The sequence below is a fragment of the Tubulanus polymorphus genome, chromosome 5 (genome assembly GCF_964204645.1).
Source record: "Tubulanus polymorphus chromosome 5, tnTubPoly1.2, whole genome shotgun sequence".
Lineage (NCBI taxonomy): Eukaryota > Metazoa > Nemertea > Palaeonemertea > Tubulaniformes > Tubulanidae > Tubulanus > Tubulanus polymorphus.
In genome coordinates, this window is record NC_134029.1 from 5,665,536 (window position 1) to 5,689,565 (window position 24,030).

General features: G+C 39.0%; 1 protein-coding gene across 1 annotated transcript; it reads left to right on the forward strand.

The window, feature by feature from the left end:
- Nucleotides 1-227: 227 nt before the first annotated feature.
- On the forward strand, nt 228-22,966 carry LOC141905478 (neuropeptide receptor 15-like). The gene is made up of 4 exons (XM_074794345.1): nt 228-640; nt 18,982-19,674; nt 22,317-22,520; nt 22,648-22,966. Exons 1-4 carry the CDS (start codon nt 228-230, stop codon nt 22,964-22,966), a joined length of 1,629 nt encoding a protein of 542 aa, XP_074650446.1.
- The last annotated feature ends 1,064 nt before the right edge of the window (nt 22,967-24,030 follow it).

A 24,030-nucleotide genomic window follows, 5' to 3' on the forward strand; every position in this document is an offset into this window, starting at 1 on the left:
CTTAGCGAGATAAATCGCCTAAAATTGCGAAAATCTCAAAGGGAGGAACATAGATGAGGACGATTGCAGCGACACAAGTTTCGGCATTTCTACGCATCTGTACAATTTATTGCTGTATTCATCAAACGGATATTAAATAGTACTTTTGAAGAAGTTAATGTTGATGTTTATAGTGTGTTTTGATTTCTCTAAGCTATTGCAAACGGTACAAGTATCATTGAATTACAATGGCGCACAACAGCACGGCTGCAACGGAATATACTAACTTGAATAATTCGGCAGATCACTGCAAAAACAGTTCTTGTCATTCGATAAAAAATTCACCGCTCGCCATGGCAGAAATGATAGGAATTGCGGTTGCTTTCATAGTCGTCGGAGTGATCGGAATCGTCGGTAATTTGCTAGTTATTTACGCCATTCTATCGGACAAAAAGATGCGTAGTTCGGCGACAAATTTGTTCATAATGAACTTGGCAATTGCCGATCTGATGTTAATGATATTCACAGTCCCAGAGATCGTTATGTTTCTGATTAATGACGGTTGGATGATGGGTCTGGTCATGTGTAAACTGGAACGATTCGTGCTCGTTTTGGCTGCTTATTCTTCCGTTCTAACTCTAGTGTCCGTCTGTGTAGAAAGGTAAGTTAGAAATGCGTAAGCGCTCGCTAGTATACGGGAAGTAAAGTTGAACTTTCTTCCAGTTGTCAGTAACCGGTTCCACTGTCGAAACTCGAAATATGACCTACCTGGGCTCACTTATACATTTGTTATATCTAATCTAATAGATTAAGAATAGTAACAGAAATTCGAAATATCAATCGTTTTGGTAAGATATCCTTTACTCTTACATAAAGGATATTTTTTGGTTGTTTATATGTTTTCTCGTTGACATTCAAACGTTCAAACATTGACAACGTTCTTAATATGGAAAATTCTCATGTCATCGTGAAAAATGTCCTATGCATTGTCGTCCCAGTGTGCATGAATTAACATGAATGTACACCAAAATTTGACAACACAGTTACATCGATGCCCTCCCAAACGACCTTTTTAGCCTATATACAGTCTACAAGCTTTAATATATCTACGGTGTTCAAAAACGAATGCAGTGAATTCTAATCTCAACAAAAATGCTCACAAAATAGTTTTTTTATCTATAACTATATATAAATGGAACAGATTCATTTAGATTACATTCGCGATATAATACCACTGTCTGTTTGTAGATACTCAAAGTGTCCCAAGATTTCGCAAAAGGTTTTGCTTTTTTGGGATGATTCATTAGTAGTTCCATCGTCTGGTATTAATTTTTCTGTGATTTCCAGATGACTTTAACGTCAAAACTTTCAAGATGGCTTTTTAACATTTCTTTCAAGATAACGTCACTCACAGCTTTGACTTTCTCTTCTTGTTACTGGAATCAATTCCGAGTAAAGATTCACGTAACATATACATGTATGCCGGTATAAATGTTATTCGTCTATAAATAGAAGTTCCTCGAGTAGAAGTGTTAATACCCATAACAAAGCAGTCTCTGATGGGGACTGAATGTGTGTAGAATACATCACTCACGTTTAGTTTTATAGCCATCTATAATTTGAAAAAAAAATTCTCGAAGCAACATCGCGGTAACGATTACCGTTTTCATTTCACAAAAGAGTTTTTAAAGAACGTTGTGTTTATTGTGTTATTTGTACAGAAAGCCGTCATATTTGCAGATATTGAAAATAATATCGAATTTCGAAAATACAAAAAGGAAATATTGTCGTTGTCATAATAAAGCGTAAGAGTGCGCTTACAGCTATGCTAACTGGAAACCACTCGTTAAAACCAGACTTAACTATACTTCCGAGTATAGTGTTGAATATTAGACGTCCCTAATGAGGAAAAAGCGATGATGGGTCCCATAGGCTATATGGAAAACATACCGTCATACATATTGATAAATGATCGAATGCATTTTATACGTTAAGCACCATCACGTATCAAGCCACCCATAGGGCAATGTATTCGTTGGTTCATGCATGTTTGCAATAATCATTTTGACTGATACTCCCAAGATCCTACCGATCATTCGTGGTAGTCATGGTTATACCTTAACGATGAATTTAATGAAAATGTAAATACAATTCCATTTCGTGTTAACTCACGTTTTACCTTTCCATAGTTGTCTAATAAGATTTGAATATTTCATTGTATCTACTCGTTAAACTATCGATTCATTCGTTTAAGAGTTGGTGGTTAAACCGAACAACGGTTGTATTGAAGTAGTTAAACGAAACTCTGCTGTGGCAATCGAGGATTCACCGGGTGTGCTAGTCGGTTTTCCACGCGTAGATTTAATCACTCAAATTCAATTAAAACCCATTAAAATCAACACTTATTCACTATCGAATGGCAGGTGCATCACGAAGGGGCTCTAAAGGTCCTCAGATTGCATGCGGAACCTTCTTATGATGAATCCGCCCTTTAGTTTCGTTATAGGGTGTAATGACACGATATACGATATAACATTGACATAACATGTCAATGTTTTATGAAAAATTTATCTTAATCTATCAAAAATCCGAATTTTCGATTGTTAACATCGTTTTCTGGACTGATCTTTAGTGTTTTAGTGTTCAGTGTTTTAATAAATTTTAACTCGTCGCCGATATTTAAAATCACGTTGTAGTTATTTGATAGTGGCATTGAGACTTTTACAGCAGCTATAAAGTATAATATACTATTTCTGATTTACATCGTCAAAAGTTTCAGCAATGATCTGTATATACCCCCCATACATAACAACTCGTTCGCCTCGTTAATTGCTGAAAGATAAGTATCACTTAAGCTTAATATTTGCACAAACCGCCTCGTTGATCTTCCCAGGAAGGTGCTTCACAGCACTCATTCCTGGAAACTAAAAAATCCGTCTATATCACTAACATGCAGTGACGTATCTACAAATACCTCGATATAAAAGTTTGATATTACATGGAAATCAACTGTCCCCTTCCCACATCCCCTCGAAATAGAACATCCGAATATGTACATTATTCTATATTCTACGAAGGAGGCTTTGTCTCAGTGATTTTTACTAGATAAGATGTTAGGTATTGCTTTGGTGATGAGACTTCAATGACTGTTGTCGTTCAACATTCTATCTACATAAGCTCATTAAACTAACGGCTACTAACGGCGATCCTCTTTTTAACAGCGGAATTATCATGCCAATCTTTAGTCCATCTTCTGCCAAATTCTTGCGTCAGAGCTGTATATCTCCAAACGCGCAAAGGGGTGGCTCGCAGTTATGTTCCAGTTTTTCAAATTTTGGGCGATCAACAGCTAAACCACATTATACAAGAAGAAGCAGATGTGCATGATATTGTGTGCGTGTGCGTGTGCGTGTGCGTGTGCGTGTGCGTATGATTTCCATGAGTGCCAGGGCCATGTTTTATCAATACAAGTTTGTAACTTCTTTCGGTGTCCATCGACTTGAATTACATTACCTTGTTATCACCATGTAATCTTCTAATGTATTTAATACGTGAATAAAGAATTGTAAAAAAATAGACAATATATGATTAGTTAGTTTATCATGAACCTCACTCATTCACCCGATGAAGCTACTATAGGACCTACACTAGTAGCGAAAGCTCGTACTTCAAATAGATCTAGTTAAACATTAAAGTACTATCCGTCTCGTTGTATTTATAATGAACGTCATTTCTGTTTGCCTAATGTCATTTCTTCTCCTAACAAAGATCAGAATGTGAAATGAATAAGTTGATAGACCCAAAACTTGTCAGTGATTCCGTTGAAGAAGAACCAAGAAAACTAATCCTATTAACTGCGGAATGTTTGTGCACATGGTGCACATGGAGCCAGATGAAAACTTTGATACGGCGAAAATTCCTTCTAATTGAAGTTTCTTTTCTGATGAGGGCACGTCAGGTAAATGAAACGTTACGATAATCGATTGTTAGTGTGTGTGCCTCTCGTTCATTGCGAGACTTGTCATTCAGAAACAAAACGAACGCAGCGATGCTACGACACGCTTGGCAACCATCGCAAGTACCGCTCGTTCTGATATAGTTTCTCGGATTCCACCTTACACCACACTCTTCGATTCATCCAATCTTCGATGAAGAGACGCCGTAATTAAAAGAAGAATGATACAATTTCAATATTCGAACAGGTAGAAACAATGTTTCAATCCTGAATCACCTCAGATCGAAGGCCGTATCAACTTCATCGTTATTATTTCGAATCTTTCTTTATTGAGAAAATTATTTGATAATGAAACATGTAGGAATATCAAAATGAAATATGATGGGAATACAGTGGCAAAAAGTTAGTACATGTGATGAAAAATTTCAGCTTGTCCAGAGTGATTTTTCTAATGTCAGCTCCCGGCCTCACAAACTTTTTCCCTCGAGAAAAGCTGCCAATGAATTACGCGTCAATCATTACGCGTCCTATCAACCCTTTTATCTACTGGCCCGCGTTGTTATATTCCCCATAGATGTCGACAAGATAGTCGTTAAAAAGTATCGGACACGTAAGGCTAATTCGTTCATTCACATCAGACTGATGGATTCACTGATTGATTCACCGAGACAGATGGACGTTGATGAACTCTTAGACCGAGTCACCTGGTTTTTTTTAGTGCGTCCCCGTCGAGTCATTGCTAAGCGCTAGGACCTGGTTGACAGCCATATTTATTGCTTGGTCGTCGATCTTCCTTCTATTTCCCAAACGTAGTACAAACTACGTATCTCAACGCTTTTACTAGTAGTACATGTTACGTAAATAGTTAGATTGCCGAACATAGTTGTATTCCTGGGCTCGTAACTTGAAAATTACGGAGGCAAAGTTAAGATTAAAATCCGGCAGGTACTTGTTCTCAGAGCATTGCCAAACGCGTTTTCATTTAATAATGCATGATCATTCGTGCCAATTTTGTTTCTACTCTTCGTACCGGCAATTTTCTCGTGACGGCAGTTTCGATTTGCGGCTAATCTCGCGTATTCTTTTTCAATAATGCGATGAAAACAGCCTTCCGAACGAACACGTATCGCTCGAGCTGTGAGTTCGGAATTTAAGTCGTTACGAATTAGTAATATCATGCGTCATTCTTCTCGCTCAGTTTAACCTGTCAGCGCACGGCACCGAAGCGTTCAATTATGAATTGCAGTAACGACAGAAATTCGATAACAAATAGAGACAGTAACTAGATATATTTTTAGCAGGTAAAACGCCCAGAGTGTCATTGATCCGATTGATAGTTGATTGGCCATGGGAGTTTATACGTGATTCACGCGAAAAGTTGTTGCGTGTTTCTACATGAAGAATTTGAGAACGGACAAAAATTTCTGATTATGTTTGCACAATCACTGACATAAGAAATAGTAAAATATCTCAATAGATTTGGTAACATCGTTTAGGTACTGCCCTCGCTCTTTATATTTGCTGTAACTCCTGTAAATATGTTATCTTTTAGATTTTATCGCGTAATTCTTGTAAATTTTATCCTGTGAAATCTATTGTCTTTTTTCATCCTTTATTGCGTTTTATGTACTTCCATGTTTTATTGTAAAACTATCTCAGTCGCAAAAAAGAATTGAAATGATTTGGATTGAATTATTCCGGTGTTTATGAAGAATCGGACACATTTCCACTAGTTAGCATAGCTTCATGTTTCCTGCACTTGGAAAATCGTAATCACATAAGATCTTTTCCTTCTTTAGAACTTAATCTAATGAGTACATCAAGATCCAATGTTTTGGTCTTTCGAATTGATCAGTTAAGTCATACGTCAAGCGATCGCTACTTAGCTTCAAATGTCTGCTTCTGCAACAAAGTAACTTTTTTTTTGTTTTGAAAGTGCAGCGTAAAAGGCAGAAGTCTCCTGGGAATTTCTGTAATTATCGTCTCGGAAAGATGAAAAAACTTGTGGTCTTCTAGGAAATATTTGTTATCTCTTTCTATTTTCTCTTTTAAACGTCGAGCTTTGTGAGGAGTAGCTCTCTGATAGATTGATGGCGATTTGTTTTTACATTTCCATTCAATTTTTATTGCACAATAAATCCGAAGAGAGGTTCACAAACGCACACGAACAACTTGGCTAAAATGGAACGATTAATTTCGCCAGCTCATCGATTCTAAATAGATGTCTATTGAAGCACTTAAACATTTAATAAAAACGGTAACTCGAAGCCTCAAGTGCTCACACGCAAGAAACCGTTCTATTCATGTGCATCTTATGAATGTCCTTAGGACAAAATAACCAATTTTTGAATTTAGGTGTAAGTCGTAAGAAATGATTACAATTTTATCTTTCCAATATCTATCAAAGGATACCGCCGAAAGCCGAACAAGAATCTTCTTATTCTACCTAAATTCCTAAATTCCATCGTTCCAATTGTTTCTAAGGAATACAGGCAATATTCTCATGAATGGTATTTCCACCCAGATGAATTAATAGTGAAATGAATTTTCTGAATAGAGGGAGGCGATAATTGCGAATCTTAAGCTATGTAATTGTCTTAAAGTATACACGTTAATAATGATATCGGTATAATAAACGCAAAACATACAGCAATGAAACGAAGTTTTTCCCGTCAATATTACACAAACAGCTACGTGAGCGCTTGAATTAATGAATAAATGAAAGAGAACAAAAGGCAAATAATTTTTAATCATGCTTGCGGCTATGTTAAAAACATCTTTATTCATAACCAGAAATTGGAGAAAATAGCTTCCGTTTTTCTCCGGCATTAGGCATCGCATTCTTTTGTTCAGTATAAGAACTGAATATTCAGTTACCGCACGTTGTTAGAAAAAAAAGTTTATTGAGGAACCATAGACCTTGTCGGAAGACCTGTAAGTCGGTCAACTTTCTTACCCAGAACGCACCTAGAGCTTTTACGGCTATCCTTTTTATAAGAAAGCTTAAAGGTTTGAATTAGGAAGCGACAAAAAGGGCTTATTTACATTGGAGTTGTAACGGAGCTTTTATCGAAGCTTCGTTCATTTTTCATATCGATTTTCGAAAGAGCGCACGATAAACCCGGTAATGAAATCATAACGAACGCTACATAAAACCGATCGGGTATCCTACGAATTCGCAATATTAGTTTTACGAGAATTTTTACTATCGACGATCGCCGCATCTGAAACAGTAACGCCATATTTGGCGTACGGGAATTTATTGGCAATAAAGTCGGGTATGTTTCACGCAGACTCATCGATTACTAATTAGTTTGGCTTTAAACGGACGACCGGATGTGGCCAGTATCGCAGCGGAGCAGACGAGAAAACGGTGTCGCATGATAAACGAGGTCCTGGAGGAATGGTGGCGTTTCATGAACTGGCGTTTTAGATCCAAAATTGCCGGAATAATTGATTGATTGATTGATTGATCAGCAAAAACCTCGACTCAAGAGATTTAAGTGGCCACTACGTGCAATATACCGTGTTTCGGAATCTCGAAGGGTCCTAACGACAAATAGCCATTAGTTTTAGGCGGTGTGAATATTCCTATTTCTGACACGAACACCGCTGCTGAAAATGTCACAGCGTCACAGTTTTAATACTCCTCAGGTTTATAATACTGTGCGTCTTTTGGTGTATACAGATTTGGTGTTTACGGGCTACATTGGATGGACAATGGGATCCTGCGCGTGAACCTCATGTGGCAATCGAGGGTTCCACTTATGGCAAGCGAGGATCCACCAGGTTCGCTAGAAGTAAATCGGTCTTCCGCGTTCGATTTCTGCTACATTTCATTAAAACTGAATTAATTTAACTTTTTCTTAAATAAATCAATAAAAACTATTTCGATACCTGAGTAGAAAATATGAATTTATTGTACATTTGGTGGGTCCTGTGATGATATATAGATTCGGGAGTCTAAAAGTACAGTTCAAAGTTGTAGAACTTATGAACAACGTAAGGTTACAATTACGATTACGATTTTATTTACACTCCAACAATTTCCATGGTATATGGAGGAAAAATATTACACTTATACATACAAATATTAACAAAACAACACTTAAGTGATAAAAATTTAAAGAATAACGTAACAAAATGTATATTCTTTAACTATTAATTAAGACTATTGGGATAGCTGGTGTTGCTGCCCCCATTGATACTAGCATTATAATCGGATTGATTGAATAAATGAACACTTTCTAGCCCAGGAAATTCATTTTCTACTCCTTAATGAAGTGTCTTTAGGAAAATATATCGGTCTAATGGAGAAAATATTCATGGTGTATGGTTTGATTAACTTTGTGGTGACTGATTTCATTTGAAAGTACATGCGTTTACCCCATATAGGGCCATCTAACCTCGAGCAAGCGAAGCTATTAAGTCTACAACATCGGTACCTGTAGCATAAAGCGAGCCTAATTACCCTATTTCGATGCAGTTTCCTTGAATTACCATTTCAATCTAGTACCACGGTGTCCGCAAAAGCGTAAAGTAAATGCAGTTTCAACAATCGTTCAGTCGTGATGATGATGAACAATCTTTTCATGCGGCACCTCGTCGGGTCGGTTTTCTACGAGGAAATAACCGTAACCACTTGAGTCATTCTCACGATTTTTTCCGTGGTCGGAACAATTTTACAAGAGGCCTGCTTTACTGTCTGCACAGTGAGCCCATGTTTTGGCATATACTCGGCAAATTCGTAAATTGAATGACTTACATCGGCTATGAATACGTGCTGTTGCTGGTAAATGCATTTCAACTTGACATACGTATTCCTGTCGTCGAATTGATGTCCTACTTAAAGCCGACAGGTTTATATCAATCACTACTATTAAGCTGGATTTAAATTCAAACTCAATTTACCAAACGACAGTTTTCGGCCATTCTTCGTAAGATTGATTCGGGAATTTCGAGTGACTTAAGCACCTTTCAATTAACGTCGCATTTCCGACTGAAATACGTTTCGTTCAGATCAAAAATGAACAGGAAACATTTTCGTTCGTGCTCGGAAGCCGTATAGCGGAAAAATTTAAGCCGTCAGTAAAATCACTAAATCAATCACACACTTAAACGAACTGGTGTTTGGAGCAACAAATCAAATTTTGTCAACGATCTATTGACCATTATTCAAGCAATGTGCGTAATCCGTGGATTGAAAAAGTTATTGATCAAAATCATCAATGAAAACCGATCTAATGATTTCGTATCGGAAATCGATTATGAATAGGTTCAATCCTCGGATCATAAACTAAATTTCAATGAGTCGATACACAGATAACCACCAAAGAAATTGTCGTTCTCAAACCGATACGCTTTTTATGCCCATGTCGTTTTGACTAAACCGGCGGAAGGATCGAGAAGGAATGTACGTATGTACTTTAAGAACGACGTCCAAAGAAATATCCAAACGTTGTCAACTATCGATTTTTCATCCTCATCACAGCCTGTAGCGCATCTGAAGGAGATTTATTCATTTGCGCGAGTCTTCACTTCTTGCAAGGGGGCTTAAAGTCGTGGAAAAATCTGTCAAGTTTCTTCAGTATATCCCATGATAGCAATTTCGTCTATTCCCCTAAAGGTCTGAATTCGTCAATGCAAAGTTCGACTTCCGAATATTCTCGACCACCTCCCCGGGTGGCTTCTTTTTAGTAGCCCGTGGAGGTTCCCAAAGGAACCATGTCCGATCGGATCCGTCTATGTCGCTGTCACTCGAGTCGTGGCTGCAATTCTTATTCTAGATTCTTGATTCATCACGCATGTTTCACTTTCTGTATTACATGGGGTGACTTGAATTAATAAAATCGTAGTTTTCTCCTCACAAGACCTTCGATGTCGATGTAGATGTAATAGGAACAGAAGAATTCCTTTATATTCAAATAGATCCTATGGTGGCTGAAAAGGGCCATAGCGTAAAATTCTTGGTATGTAAATGAGGGCACCAGAACGCCAGAACGCCAAAACGAAAAACAAACGTCCAATTTTCTCTGAAAGTTCGTTTTGGCGCGCCAAAACAAAGATTATTTCGTTTTGGCGCCCAGCCAAAACAAGCATTTAACCACAGTTAAATAATTTTTCAATTTGGCGCGTTGATCCTGTGTGTAATTTGCATAAATTTGCATATATAGAATTACTTTACGTGGTTGAGAGTTCGTTTTGGCGGGGGTGCCAAAACGGAATATTCTTTGTTTTGGCGCGCCAAAACGAACTTTCAGAGAAAATTGGACGTTTTAGAGAAATTTCGACGTTTTTCGTTGTGTTGGCGTTCTGACGTTCTGACGCCCTTATTTACATACCAGGAATTTTACGCTATGTCCCTTATCAACCACCATATAGATCTGACATGGACGATAAAAAGTCGCTTGTAAATGGTGCAGATATTTAGTAATGGTTGTATGATGTATACGTGCTTACCACAGGTCCGTTTGCTGATTGCATTTTCGGCCCCGTTCGGCTGCGCTAAATACGTACGAAGCAATATATGCACTCGTGTGCGGGCTTGCGAGTCAACGTGACGTCGTTTGAAGAATCATATACCTTGAAGTAATCATTTGAATGATTACTCCAAGCTTATACGTAGAGTGACAGTGAAGGGTAGCCTTGGTGATTAAGAAGCAAACCCTCTTCCGCTCCCGAGTCTGTTGCAATCTAGATTTTCAAGCATACCTTTTGACAACGAACCGTCGCCGTTATGCTAATTGATTATCGACCGCTCAAATATTTCATTTCGAATCGTAATCGCGCACCGACGAAATTTGGAAAAATCTTAATCCATTCGATTGGAGAAAATTTGACAAACGATTCAATAATCGATGTCGTCGTACATGAGTTTAATTTACAAGCCAATAAAATATCGTGGTTTCCGTGAATATAAATCAAATCGTATAATTGCTGGAAAACTATCTATCAAACTTATTCCGCATCGACGAAATTATGCGTCTACGTACGAACGAGATCGGCGTCGTGATATTTTACGTAGTAATCTGGTAGAGGAGGGAGGCATTTCGAAATTTAATGTGCATTTAATTGGATTTATAAATCACCGCCCTGGAAACCGTATGTTTTTCGCTGGCGAATGACGAATGGATTTATCAATCCGATAGCGAATCTGCGGGTCTGATGTGGCTACGGCCGGAAAATAGCCGGCGTCGAAATACTCTACGCGATTAACTAATTAGGTGCGATAAACACGTGGCTCATTTTTTACCCGGAGGTGAGTCGTGATCGAATGACAGAATATGAGATAATTTTGTGCAAAAATATGAAGCAATTAGCGCTGGCAAATCTCTTTACGCTAAACAAATATAGAGAGTATTACTTTTCAGAAATGTTTCTAAATCACAGCTTAGCTGTCTTCTTCGTGTCTGTAATGTTGTCTTCAGTTTTAGTTCGACTTCCGTTTTAGAGATACCCTCGTGACTTACACTATACTCGAAAACATCTTTGATAAGGTCACGATCTCATTTCGAGAAGCGAATCCACGCGAAGTGAAATGAAAAATACTTCACTGAGGAACTAATCGAGAAGAACTCGCTTGCGTGCGGTAAATTCCAGGTGATCGATTTGAAAAAGATTCTACTTATGCCTGTCAAACTATCAATGTCTATATCAACCGTGATTCGTTATGTAAATTGATTCGATCTCGAACCGGTTTACCCCGACGATAGTCGAGCAATATCGAACCTAACAATTTAGCCCACGCGAATTGAATTTGACGCTGATTTGAAACGAGATCTGATTTGAGAATTGGTCCCGGAAATGTAATTTCAACGAAATACGTATACGATATTGAAATTCGTTTTTTCTCATGGTCAGTCGCTTCTTAAGAGAATTTTCTTTCGACAAAAAGCTATTTCTCATATAGAATCCGGATCGTATGATACGTACCTTTGGTAAATCCTATATCGAATCATATTTTGCGAATGAAAGGAATGAGTTTGCGCAGAGATGCCGATAATGCCAATTATTATGAGATTCCTCGCATCAGAATCCCGGTTGAAACGCGGTTTACTGTGTCTTTTCACACTAATTTGCGAGCAAACCGCGTGGTTTAAGTGGTCGTCTCATATTATGATGTTGACGGTATACCGATATGAAAAGTGACACTTCTACACGTACACGATATATTGGCACTTCGAGAGCTTATTTCTCGTCTCAAAATGAAATCAAAATGAGACGCGGGCATTCTCTTTTATACTCGTCCAGGCTCATCCGAAATAATAATACTATTTCACCACAAAGGCGTCATTTCTGCGCAGAGATCCGCAATCAAGTTTAGATCAGCCCTTGAAAAGTCACGTCGACAAATCTCTGCACGATATTATGCCCGACTCATGATATTTGAGATTGTCCCGCAGCTGAAAAGTAATGCCGACGAATTTTTGAATCACAAATCCATGACTGGGTGTTAACAGGGGCAAAATGAAACTTCGCTCTAACAATAAAACTAACTTGAACGTTTATTGCAACCTTGAAGAAAAATTACATCGACAATGAATGAATATAATATAATATTCAGGATCAATAAAGTAATTTTGAATTTGTATATGACGACCTGCAGTGCTACTGTGGCAATCGAGGATTCCACGTATGGCAGGCGAGGATCCGCCAGGTTCGCTAGTAGATAGTTGGTCGTCCTAGTTCGATTTCTTCTACATTTCAATCAAATCTGAATGAACTTTTCTCTTAAATGAATCAATTATTTATGAAAACTATACCGATATCCAAGAGAATGAAATTATTGTATATTTAGTAGGTCCTGTAATAATATATAGATTGGAGTCTAAAAATCCAGTTCAAAGTTCATTGAAAACTAACTAATTTTGACAACGGACGACCTACTGCTCGTCACGCCATCTGTTGGGATATCTGATTTGCGGGTACCCCCGACGGGCAACCAGCCTAACCAGTCCAGGACAAGAGCCCACTTGTCACTCGGCACTGATGGTGGATGCAACAGCATCACGCCGAATTTGATAATCTTCCAATCAATGAAATATGTACGCGCTTCCAAGAAAAATGATCCAACGTTACTACGGATTAATCGAATTTTGAACGACAACGAAAACACACGCCACACGCAACAAAATAATGAAAGCTATTCGTTTGCAGCTGATCTGTTTTTAGAATTGATTTTGTTGAATCGGATGTTTGAATTATCGCGTAAAAGCACATTTGCGTGTGGTCTTTCGTCCGTGCATTAATTTCAAGACTGTCACAAATCGGGCTCGGTTGGGATTTCACTGACTTTGAGTATGAAATATGACGCTAAACCACAAGCGATTATTTCATCAATTCGCTTTCGCGATAGATAGACGTTGGTTGAACGCGGTTTCTAAATCCGTTAGATATCCAAACTAGACGTTTATCGAATAATTTTTATTCTTAAAGAGCTTTTTTACTTGGGTCACATGAAAACGTCATCGCGGGGCTCAATCAGAGAAGTAACAACATAGGCTCGAGAAGCTATTTTTTATTCGCTTTATCCAAGAACGAGTCCAATAAGTATCATCGAGAGTCAATCTAGCTATTGTCTTCGTAAGGGGGAATTCTTTCCTTTCCCGGTGATTGCTTGTTTGGCTGTCATGTCAAGTTACTTCAGGCCGCGCAAATTCCGTTTTTCGATGTTGGCAGGCGGGATGCTGTCGGTTCATTATCGTTCGAACATGTTGTAGGAATCGTGCACGTATCAGTTTTAGCAATGACCGCCCCCCCCCCCCCCCCCTCAATAGACTTATTCTGAATAGTGGCAAAAATATGTATGCCGAAGAATAGATATCTTACATGTTAAGAAATGCTGAAAAACGATTTCTACCCGAAAAACGGTATCATCTCACTCACTCATTGTCAACAAACTATCGGTCAGGGTTCTCGTCAACAAATCAACCCCAAGTCCATTTATTTGCCACCAATCTTCTCATCCATTTACTCGCAAAGGGAGCATAAGACGTCTTGGTGTCACGACCTTGACCTTCGCAAAAAGGACAATTGCATCGATCGAATCGTCAATCGGGTCATGTTTTATTGTGTATGACGATCGCAAAACGGCTATATGATCGATTGGGACTATATTTCATCAATACCGGGTTTCATAATAAGCAATCTATTTATTTCTCTTTTTTTCTGGGCCGTTCATAAATATGTACGTACAATTCGTCATCGTTCATCGGCTGGATAAGCGTTAGCAAAATTGCGCCGAATCACATCATTTTTGTCGTCCACCCATTACGAGAATGCTGCTTTCTCTCCCGCTGATTTATCATCCGGCTATACAATATACACACACTGGGCAAATTCTTCCGATACTCATTTATCAGCGCACCAAAAACAGTGATTTCGCCGCTGGAACGATTCGTCATTCCATTTAATTCCTCGTTATTTTTCGGTGTGTAATTGAGATTCTACTGGAAGGCAATTTGTGGTATTAAACGACAAATTCAGATTACCAAGTTCTAACGGAAATGAACTGCAGTCGCTTCGATCGGAGAAGTAAACGACAAAATTGGATCTTCGTCCATACGTTTAATCTCTACGATCTGTCTTCACCAAAAGGTCAATTCCTGATTACATTTTACTTCAATAACATTTATCTGTACAATTCGTGTTTTGCTAGTGATTCTAACTTTTTTATAGTCCATATCAAATCTCCGAAGTGGTAGTTCTTAATTATCTCGTTAATTGGCGTCGTTGCCGGACCGAATGCTGATTAAACGAAAGACACGAGAGTCACGTCTTGACGTCAGACGCCACCGCCACGTGCCATCCTAAATAGGACCATTAATCAAAACATCGGAACCGCAATGTTTTTACCATGAAAGAAATGTCAAACAAATTAAAAATGAAACGAGTTTTTAATCAGCTATCGCTTCGATGATCAATGGTGGTGGCGACCTTACGTCCCGCAATGGGGTCCTCCAGCAACCGCGATAGTCAGATTTACTCATTGATCATAGATTTTCAAATTCAACTCACAATACTTCGACCAGGCCAGTCACTTCACTGACGTCAGTGAATATTCTACTGAGATGTCACAGACGTATATTACATATTACCGTATTGTGTTACCAAACAATCTTTCGGCAAGTACAACAAATAGAAGGTAACTGCTTCGATTTAGATGTGGCATTTAACAGTCTGATTAACAATTACAGATTGTCAGATCAATATTATGTGAAGTCAATTTGGCGTTCATCGTTAATTGAAATAATTTCCATGACCACGGACGACTCGTCCCTTCAGATTTATAGTTTCATTAGGACTATAATCGTATTACTTATTAGTCCAAGCCAAACCCATGTCTGATCAGCTGGACGGTTCAATGTGACTAAAAACTTAAATATGTAAGCATCTTATAACTTAAAGGGGTAAAACTTAAATATCTACACGTAGTCCTGCTTACACATTAATTTTTGAACTGTTCGTTTACTTCGTAGTTCTATGGGAAAGTGCTTATCTTCAACGAATTGGACTTCAATGCGTACGTATCTAATTAACTTGTTCGACCAATATCAGAATCTCGCGTCCAAAAATTTTAAGAAAAATTACGATTCTCATGTATGCAGTTCTTCGACCTGTACCAGAGACCAGTATCATATTTTATTCTGTGGCGTGAAGTGGAATCCATTTTTGATAACCCCTTTAACAAAGTGGCCATCGCGTCATAAGGAAGATAAGACACGTCGTGGTGTGCGGACTCTATCAATTATTTATCGGATCGTATCGTAAGTAAAAATGCCTCAATCTATTCGCACCGTTTTACACTGCCACTTTCTGTATTGATCACGCTTCTATCGATAGGAAAAAAAAGCGCGAGAAACTTTCGTGACGACGATTTTGTTGCCATCTTTTTCCTCCCTCGCGTTTATTCAAAGACGCAATGTACCATCCCGGTACGCGAACGTCAGTCAGTATTTAATGGCTAGTTATGATTGATTATTACCAGCATACATAACCTAACAGCACAATTTCTAGGGACGAACCGAATGATTTTCTTTTCGTGAGTTGATGTATTCGATAAAGCAGACGAATGTTCGAAATAAGTTGAAATTCTAATCTCTAATTCAACGTGTCTGGCGCGTTATAGGGAAACGTTATCCGAACCAGACAGACGCGGCTTGGAGCTTATAGATAATTTAGATAATTTATCCTAACAGAATGATTAAGCCACATGAGATGAGCCACATTTCCTCGACCACGATCATGTGCAGCATGCGGCGGGCGAACTTCGGTTTTCAAATAGTCAACGACTGTCAGAGCTGATAATCAGTCCTGAAGGTACCAAGTACACAGACCGTCCCAAGCGCGTGGTTTGCTATATTTTCGACTTAGTCGATCTAACTTTCATTTAATTTCACTTAAGTAAGACAAACTACGACAACCGAATTTTTGGTCTCGGGCAGTTTAGTTTAGAATCCTCTCTCGAGGCTACCGAGCTGACCTCTTTAGTTGTTTTGTACACACGTTCGTCTTACCGACTGCAATTTTATCATTACTGACGTCTTAGATTAGATTTTGTATCGATGCTGTTACAGCCGTATAACGCGCCTCATCTGTTCACAACCAGAAACCTATTATTTGTACATTAGCTTGTACAAGTATAGCTTTGATGAGCTGAAACGCGACGACGGAAGTGAAATTTTCGTGATAAAAAACGTATCGCTAAACATATGGTATTCATCCAACATGACATTTATACGTAATTGACGTCTCCATGGCTTTGCTGATCGCCGTCGCTGTGGAAGACATGACAGACGACCTATCTTCATCACAAGATTTTTGTATAGGCACAATGTACAAATTCGTCAATTCGAAATTGGCGAACAACGAAGCTCTTTAGCACTGATCTATTTGGGATAATCGGATCTCATGCTCATACTCATGCTTCATGCAAACGTTGTTTCCACCGTGAAATTGAAAGCGATATTCCACAGGTTTCACTCGATTCAAAAGTTTCTGAAGAGTTCCAAGATTCATATCACGCGTTCTAATCGGTTGATCACGCATTCTTATCGGTTGAAACGCAGCAGTAACTTTTCAAATCACTGCATTTATGTAGATTGGTTCTACCATTCAAAGCCACCTGATAGCTGACAAAAATTCAAATCCGATCACCGCGTGAATTGAATGAAACTTCGCAAAAATGCATAAAATATATAAATTGCCTCAGGCCAAGACATTATCAAATTGTTTATTGATATACAGTGATTTGATCTATAGCCTCCTCCCTCCAGAAGCTGTCTGTTAGAAAATCCTATCATTGGTAAGCGATTTGATGATGTCACAAGGGATATGTATTCTTCTTTTTGGGTCTGGCGTAATGATATAAGATACCACGCTGACAAATAGCGATCGAGCCGGTTGAAAGGGATATTTCTGGTCAGAATGATATGATGTACGTACGGCCATTTCCGAACACAAGTACAGGACTTCGATAGTAATTTCGTCGTTATCCTGCACATTGTCTATCGGGAGATCTTTCAATAAAGTCGTCAACCGAAGAGTAATCCACGGTCGTTATGTCGTTTCCTTTCTTTTACTGATTATCATACGGAAGTGCGACCGGCTTCCAATGGTGTTTACTTCGACTCGGTGACGATTCGACGATGACAGTCTACAGGAAACAACGCCGAGACTGAAATCTCCTTATGACACGTGCTCGGCCTGAAAATTACCTGGTTTTTTGCTGGAAACGGCGCAAGTTTATGCGTTTACGACCTCGCTGAGTTTGCATCGAATAATGACAATTTATTGCGGCTGTTTGTGACAAATATCAAACATTGCCGCTTGGCACAAATTTACTTTATATACGCTGCACTGAGGTTTTAGTCGTTAAATGTCAACAATCAAACCTTATTAACGATTCATTCAATATTGCTTGTCGGAATGTCACTTCTTCTCAATTACCTTTCTATTGTCCGCAATTACCTCGGTTTATCTGGCCGCACAGACCAAAAGACCATTAATGAAATGTGGTGGCAGATTTCATGAAAAATCTGCGTGATAAAATGCTCTAATATAGTTTTCAGCGTGTGTCAAAATTCAGGTTTGTAATGGTCGACTTTCGATTGAAAAGCAAATCAAGTGACCCTTATACAAGCTGCTTTATTGAATTCCCAACTGTTAAAACTGCTAATACCATCAATTTTGATTTGTTGATGCTGTTAAACATGGAGTATGAGAATTCATGTCCAACAAAAACTATAATAGCGTTATTTTTACTGTTGCATCGAAGCGGGGTGTTTTTTTTTTCTTAAGTGACGAACGACTTGACCCTTTGACTTACTGTCGCGGATGTCTCCTGAACACCGCGGTTTTCCTGTGATAGGAATTATTAACACGCCTTTATATTTGTGATCGTCAAAGAAAGCTCTCTGAAGTAGATACATCGAATAAGACCGAGAGCAAGCTTCGCATCACGCAAACTCTCCGACGAGTGTGGTCACTTCTGCGTCTTCCGATAACAAGTCCATAACATGGTATTCGGCATTGTCGGCTAAACATCACCCGGGGTATTAAGGTAACCAGTAAACACGACACTTTGTTAGAAAATCACAGCCGTCGCAAGAATTGGCAAAAGACACTCAACCACACCGCGCGAGACGACTTGTCCAGCAGTTTTAAGCCATATTCAGATCATTTCTTAATATTTGGTTCCTGTGGGCATCTGTTGGTAGTCACGCGATGTAGACGTGAGGTGCAACCACGTGGATGGGTCACATTATCGATCAAACGTGATTAGTGAATTGTACAGGTCCATTTTGCTTGGTATTCTTCATACTCCGGTGGACAAACAATGATGTTACAATTTGATCTCGATGAAAATGACTAAAATGATGAAATTTCAGCAGCAAAAAATTAACTAGATATCAAATCATTTGTACATATCTAAGATTGTGTTGTCGGCTGTCAGATTATTTTGATTTACTAAGACGATGGAATATTATTAGATTTTCCTATCCGTAAACCTATTAAGGGAAGAAACCATTCATTCTTATATATTTCAGATACGTCGCCATCGTCTATCCGATCAAGGCGCATATATTCTGTAGCAGAAAACGGATTCTACTTGTTATCGGGATGATTTGGCCGTTCACAGTTGCTTGTGCTATACCGGTCTTACTTTACAATAAGATCGGTAAAGCGGCTCCCGGATACAGACTCGGATTCTGCCTCATACGATTCCCTGGAAATCACATTCAGTACCTGATTCCATGGAAATATCTTGAAGCCGTATTGTACTATTACCTACCGATGTTTTTCCAGATATTTTTCTACGCCGTTATCATTAAGAAATTGTTTGCCTCGGCCGGCGAGTTGCAAGGCGCACCGGATACTAATTCGTGTAGCCGGTCACCCGGAGCTAACACCCATAACGCCAACGCCTTGAAAGGTCGCAAGAGCGTTGTAAAAATGCTCATAGCCAGTGTTGTGATATACTTTCTTAGTTATTCCCCGTTTCAAGTCATGTTACTCTACAATACAATAGCTCCGAAACCGTTCTACCAGACGTGGTTGTTGCACGTGTTCGTAACGATGTTGACATTCGTAAATTCAGCGGCGAATCCCGTTCTTTATAGCATATTCAGCCAGAATTTCCGCAGGAAATTCGTAGCGATTCTTTGTCGGCACGCGCAGAACCCTCGTGGGTCGTACCGGCGGACTATGAATTCGACGCTAATGACCGACCCGGGGAGTACTAAATACAGACAGTCCCGCATCGGCCGATGATTAGATTAGACGCACGTTCCACCAGAAAGAATCTAATTCTCTGTTACCTGGCTTGATGATCAAATAGAATTACCGATTCGCGAACGAACGAGCTTGCTTATATAAATTTTGATGAGGGGTTTCGATGGCGATACAGGTCTGTAGCTGTGATGTTGGGGGTATAGTACAAATTTTAGCACATGAATTTCAGCCGAATTGGAAGCGTAATTCGTACCAGGGAGCTCAAGGACCCGTATGATGAAAATGCAAATACACGTTTGTTCGTGGATGTGTAAAGTAGATTATGGACTATTTCGATGGTATATTGAAAAAGTTCACGAGTAGCGATTCGGACACGACAGTTATTCCGAAACAGGAGACCGTTCATCAACGATGGTCACATATTCTCCTATGGAGGTCATATTCATGCGTAAAAATGTGTTCATATTTACTCAGGTTACGTATGTACTTTTCGTAGCAATCCAGCAAAACACAAACAAAAACATGTTCATATGATCCTAATTCGTCCAATGTTACTTATTTATGTAATTTGAAATGATGATGTCTGGTGTCGATTGAAAAATGTCAATACAATTACTGAATAAATAACCATATATTACTATATTTCATTTTTGGTCGTCACGTTTTACTCGGATCAACTTGAATTCTCAACACTTAAAAACTCCGGTGAAGTCTATCTTAGTTATCAATATTCATAAAAATTTCTTTATCTTTTTAGAAAATACACACCTTTTTGGTTATTCATCTAATCGTAATTTGATAGTAATTCAATTTCAATGGCGTTTCCAATAAGTTGGTATTATCAGCCCCAGCCTATAACTCTAACCATGTACGTATCTAGTTTACACGCCCACCATGGACACTAACTATTTATCAGTCATGTTCATTCAGTCATAAATAGACCGTAGTGACGTAAATGATGTGTCAAGAACATTGTAATAGTAATTTTCACAAGATGACACCGAAATAGCGTACACATTTTTGAGAAATATTAGTGAGCAGCTTTCCTCAATTGGACAAGGATAACTTGTCGCTTCTCAAACTATTCCTTTGTTCTCGAGAATAATAATCTAAACATGTTACTTCACGCTGAAACTATTCAAACAGCGGTTGTGTTCTCGATCTTCGCAGTTTTAACAAAGAATGCTACAATCGAACTTGAGTTAGAATATATTCTCAAAAACAACCATGATGATCTTATCGGCGTTCTTGGGTATTTTAGTCATTACTTTTGTCACAAAATCAACCACTGGAGATACAGCAGCAGGTAATACAAACACAATCATACATTTCAATATCAAAATTTTTGAATTACCGCTGAATGAGATTAAATGAGTCGTTTTGTCAGATTAAGCATTTCCTTGCGATGACGTCCTTTTTATCTACTACGAACTTCAGATTGTGTCGGGGGGCAAATGTTTTACCCGGGGAAAAGACCCGGATGTTATCGGACCTGCGATTATCCGAATGGTTGCTTGTCAAAGAAAATGAAGCATAAGATAATGAAAAGCGACTCGGACAAACAGGAAACCGAAACTGAACAGGGAGCATGCGACTGTCCGGAGGGGAAGGTCTGGCTGAATAACGCTTGTGTCGATCCTGCAGGAAACTGTCGTAAGTACAAACATGGAATCTAAATAGTTTAAGAGTCCATGGAATAAAAAAAATGAAAACGTATATGTATATATATACTCTTAAACTTTTTAGATTCCATACTATCTTTTTTTACAATTTTAACTACGAATTAAGTGTGTTTTTCAGTACATTTTTCAACAAACGTTGTTCCTTTTTAACATCTTCATTTAACTTTGACGAATTTCATCGGTATCAGGGTTGTTAAAAGTTGTATGTCTTTGAACAGCCCCAAGGTTATGCACATGCGGTGGATTCGGTGATGTCCACTATGCAAGTTTCGACGGACAATGGATCCATTTTATGGGCAAGTGTACCTATTTACTGTCCGAAACAACTAGCGTCTCCGACACTGACCCTTGTCATCACAAAATCACCGGCAAGAACAACCCACTTTCGAACTGGAGACAAGAGGTGACATGGCTTGAACATGTAGATATCAAAATCGGTCGATTCGCTGATAGAATCCGATTGCTGAACGGCTTCAGGATACAGGTATATCGAATGATCTAAAGCCGGACAGACCCAGCAGTAGGAAAACATATTTCTTTGGGAAATAAGGCTGTTTTTGTATGTTTTTGTTCGGCCATTTGTAGCACGACAAAAAATTCACAATTCAGATATTAACGATACTTCAACTGTGTTTCGTCTCAAATGTGCTTCAATACGTCTGAGTGCGTCTGGCTTTTTTCCAGGATTTGTATTTCCAAAACGACATTTACTTCGACCCTCTTTTTGTTGTACATTTTATGATTAACAACAAAATTCTTGCTTCGATTGTAAAATGAGCACGCTGTTGAGCAAATGAGTAGGATCTGATGAGTTCGATTAAAAACTATTTGCAGATTGGTGACGATGAATATCCAGACGCTGCTAGTGTTCCGGATAGCATCAAAACCGCCAATAACATCGATTTCTACAAAAATCGCTACGCAATAGTATTCGAAGATAAACAATGTGACCTGAAGGTGAAGTTTGGGAATCGTCACTATAAAATTCAAACGAGAAACTTCGCCGGAAATCTGAAAGGTATCTGCGGTAATTGTAACGGGAATTTAGATGACGATTGGTCACGATGTGACAATGGAATCTTGGTACCAAATACCGGAGGTGTAAACGTACAGACCGCTACATTTGGAGATAGTTGTCGCGTCGTTGATCCTGAATTTGATGGAAGCGACACGTAAGTATCCCCGCGCAAAATATTTCTCACGATCTGTTATTTTACTTCATGGTTTCTGAATTCACTTGTTTAAGCTTAAACATTTACATGCGATGTCTCGTAATTATAATAAGTAAATGCCTTACAGTTGTGTCACAACACCGCTACAACTTCCTGGCAGCGACGAAGAAATGATCACTGCTAAAGCAAGCGAATTAGCGTGTAACCAGATGCAGGAACTTGACGGTCTTAAAGAGTGCTACGAGACTCTTCCCACTACAGAATCTCAGCAGATTCTTCAGTCATGTACTGTAGATGCGTGGGCCGTGACGTCCGAGGCGCAAGTTGAATACACTGTCTGCGCGGCTATGACGGAGCTTGCAGACGCGTGCCAAGCTCGTTCCATAGCAGTACCTGATTGGAAGCAACAGCATGGAATATGCAGTAAGTATTCAATCATCTTTTAGAGTATGAAGCCATACTTCCAGTGAGGGAAAAAGAACATGGCATCGAGACATAGCAAGGTCCTGCCTTAGTAGAAGGTAGGCCAGATGCGCAGCTATTCGCGTGGATGGCATTACTGGGCAAGACGGCCCAATCCAATTGTCTATCGTATGGACTTTTTCTTCTTAAAAAACTCACTGAATAAAGCAATTTCTCATTAAACAATCGTGTCATATTCCGATGCACTACGTTTGCTTTTGGATCGTGGCCATGTGTCTTTTCGTTTTGTTTATAGCTGCTGCAGATTCGTGTACAGGAAATACATATTACTCGCCATCCAGAACTACAGGTTGCAAGAAAACATGCGACGAACCAAACGGTCCACCTAACTGTCAGGAAACTGTGTCCCCGGGATGTGATTGTCCCGATGGTATGGTTTGGTATAAAGACGACTGCATAAACCCCTCAGTCTGCGGTAAATTCATCTTTCCATAACATATGTCTTTGAGAAATGCAAAAAATGATTGGTGTAAATATTTGGCTGCTCTAATTACGATATGCCGTACTCAACTAAAACATCATCGCCTCTTTCTTTTCCCAAGACGCTGCCAAATTGTGTACCGGACAACTGGCCTACTCGAAAACGAAGAAGGAGAATTGTAAACGAACGTGCAAAGATCCGGATGGCCCAGAAACATGCGGCAATCTTGCACCAGGCTGTGATTGTCCCAGTGATCATGTGTGGCATAACGATAAATGCTTTCCTAAAACATACTGCAACGGTAAATACGTGTTTTTATATCTAAAATAGTTGCTTGAGCCGATTCCAGAGTCGGCAATGTGTTGCCCTAGTTTGCGCCCATAACCTACGTACCGGTACCTATCAATTTAAGGGAAACATAGGAGTAAAATCGGACTCTGGAGTCTGACTTGGATTGTGCAATATCCTAGACTTGTGGGTGTATAGTAAAATACTCACTGAGAAAATTTTGTTTTCGTTTTTAGGTGAATGTGGGGTAAGTGATGAGAGAAATGTCTGTTTTGATAGCATTCATTAGAAAATATTGTCAACGTGTACGATTCATCA

Bases quoted from the DNA above. Each gene is read 5' to 3' on its own strand.
- LOC141905478 (XM_074794345.1), top strand. From the start codon at position 228: ATGGCGCACAACAGCACGGCTGCAACGGAATATACTAACTTGAATAAT. The intron at 641-18,981 runs GTAAGTTAGAAA...TATATATTTCAG, and splicing joins GTGTCCGTCTGTGTAGAAAG to ATACGTCGCCATCGTCTATC. The intron at 22,521-22,647 runs GTAAGTATCCCC...AATGCCTTACAG, and splicing joins GAATTTGATGGAAGCGACAC to TTGTGTCACAACACCGCTAC.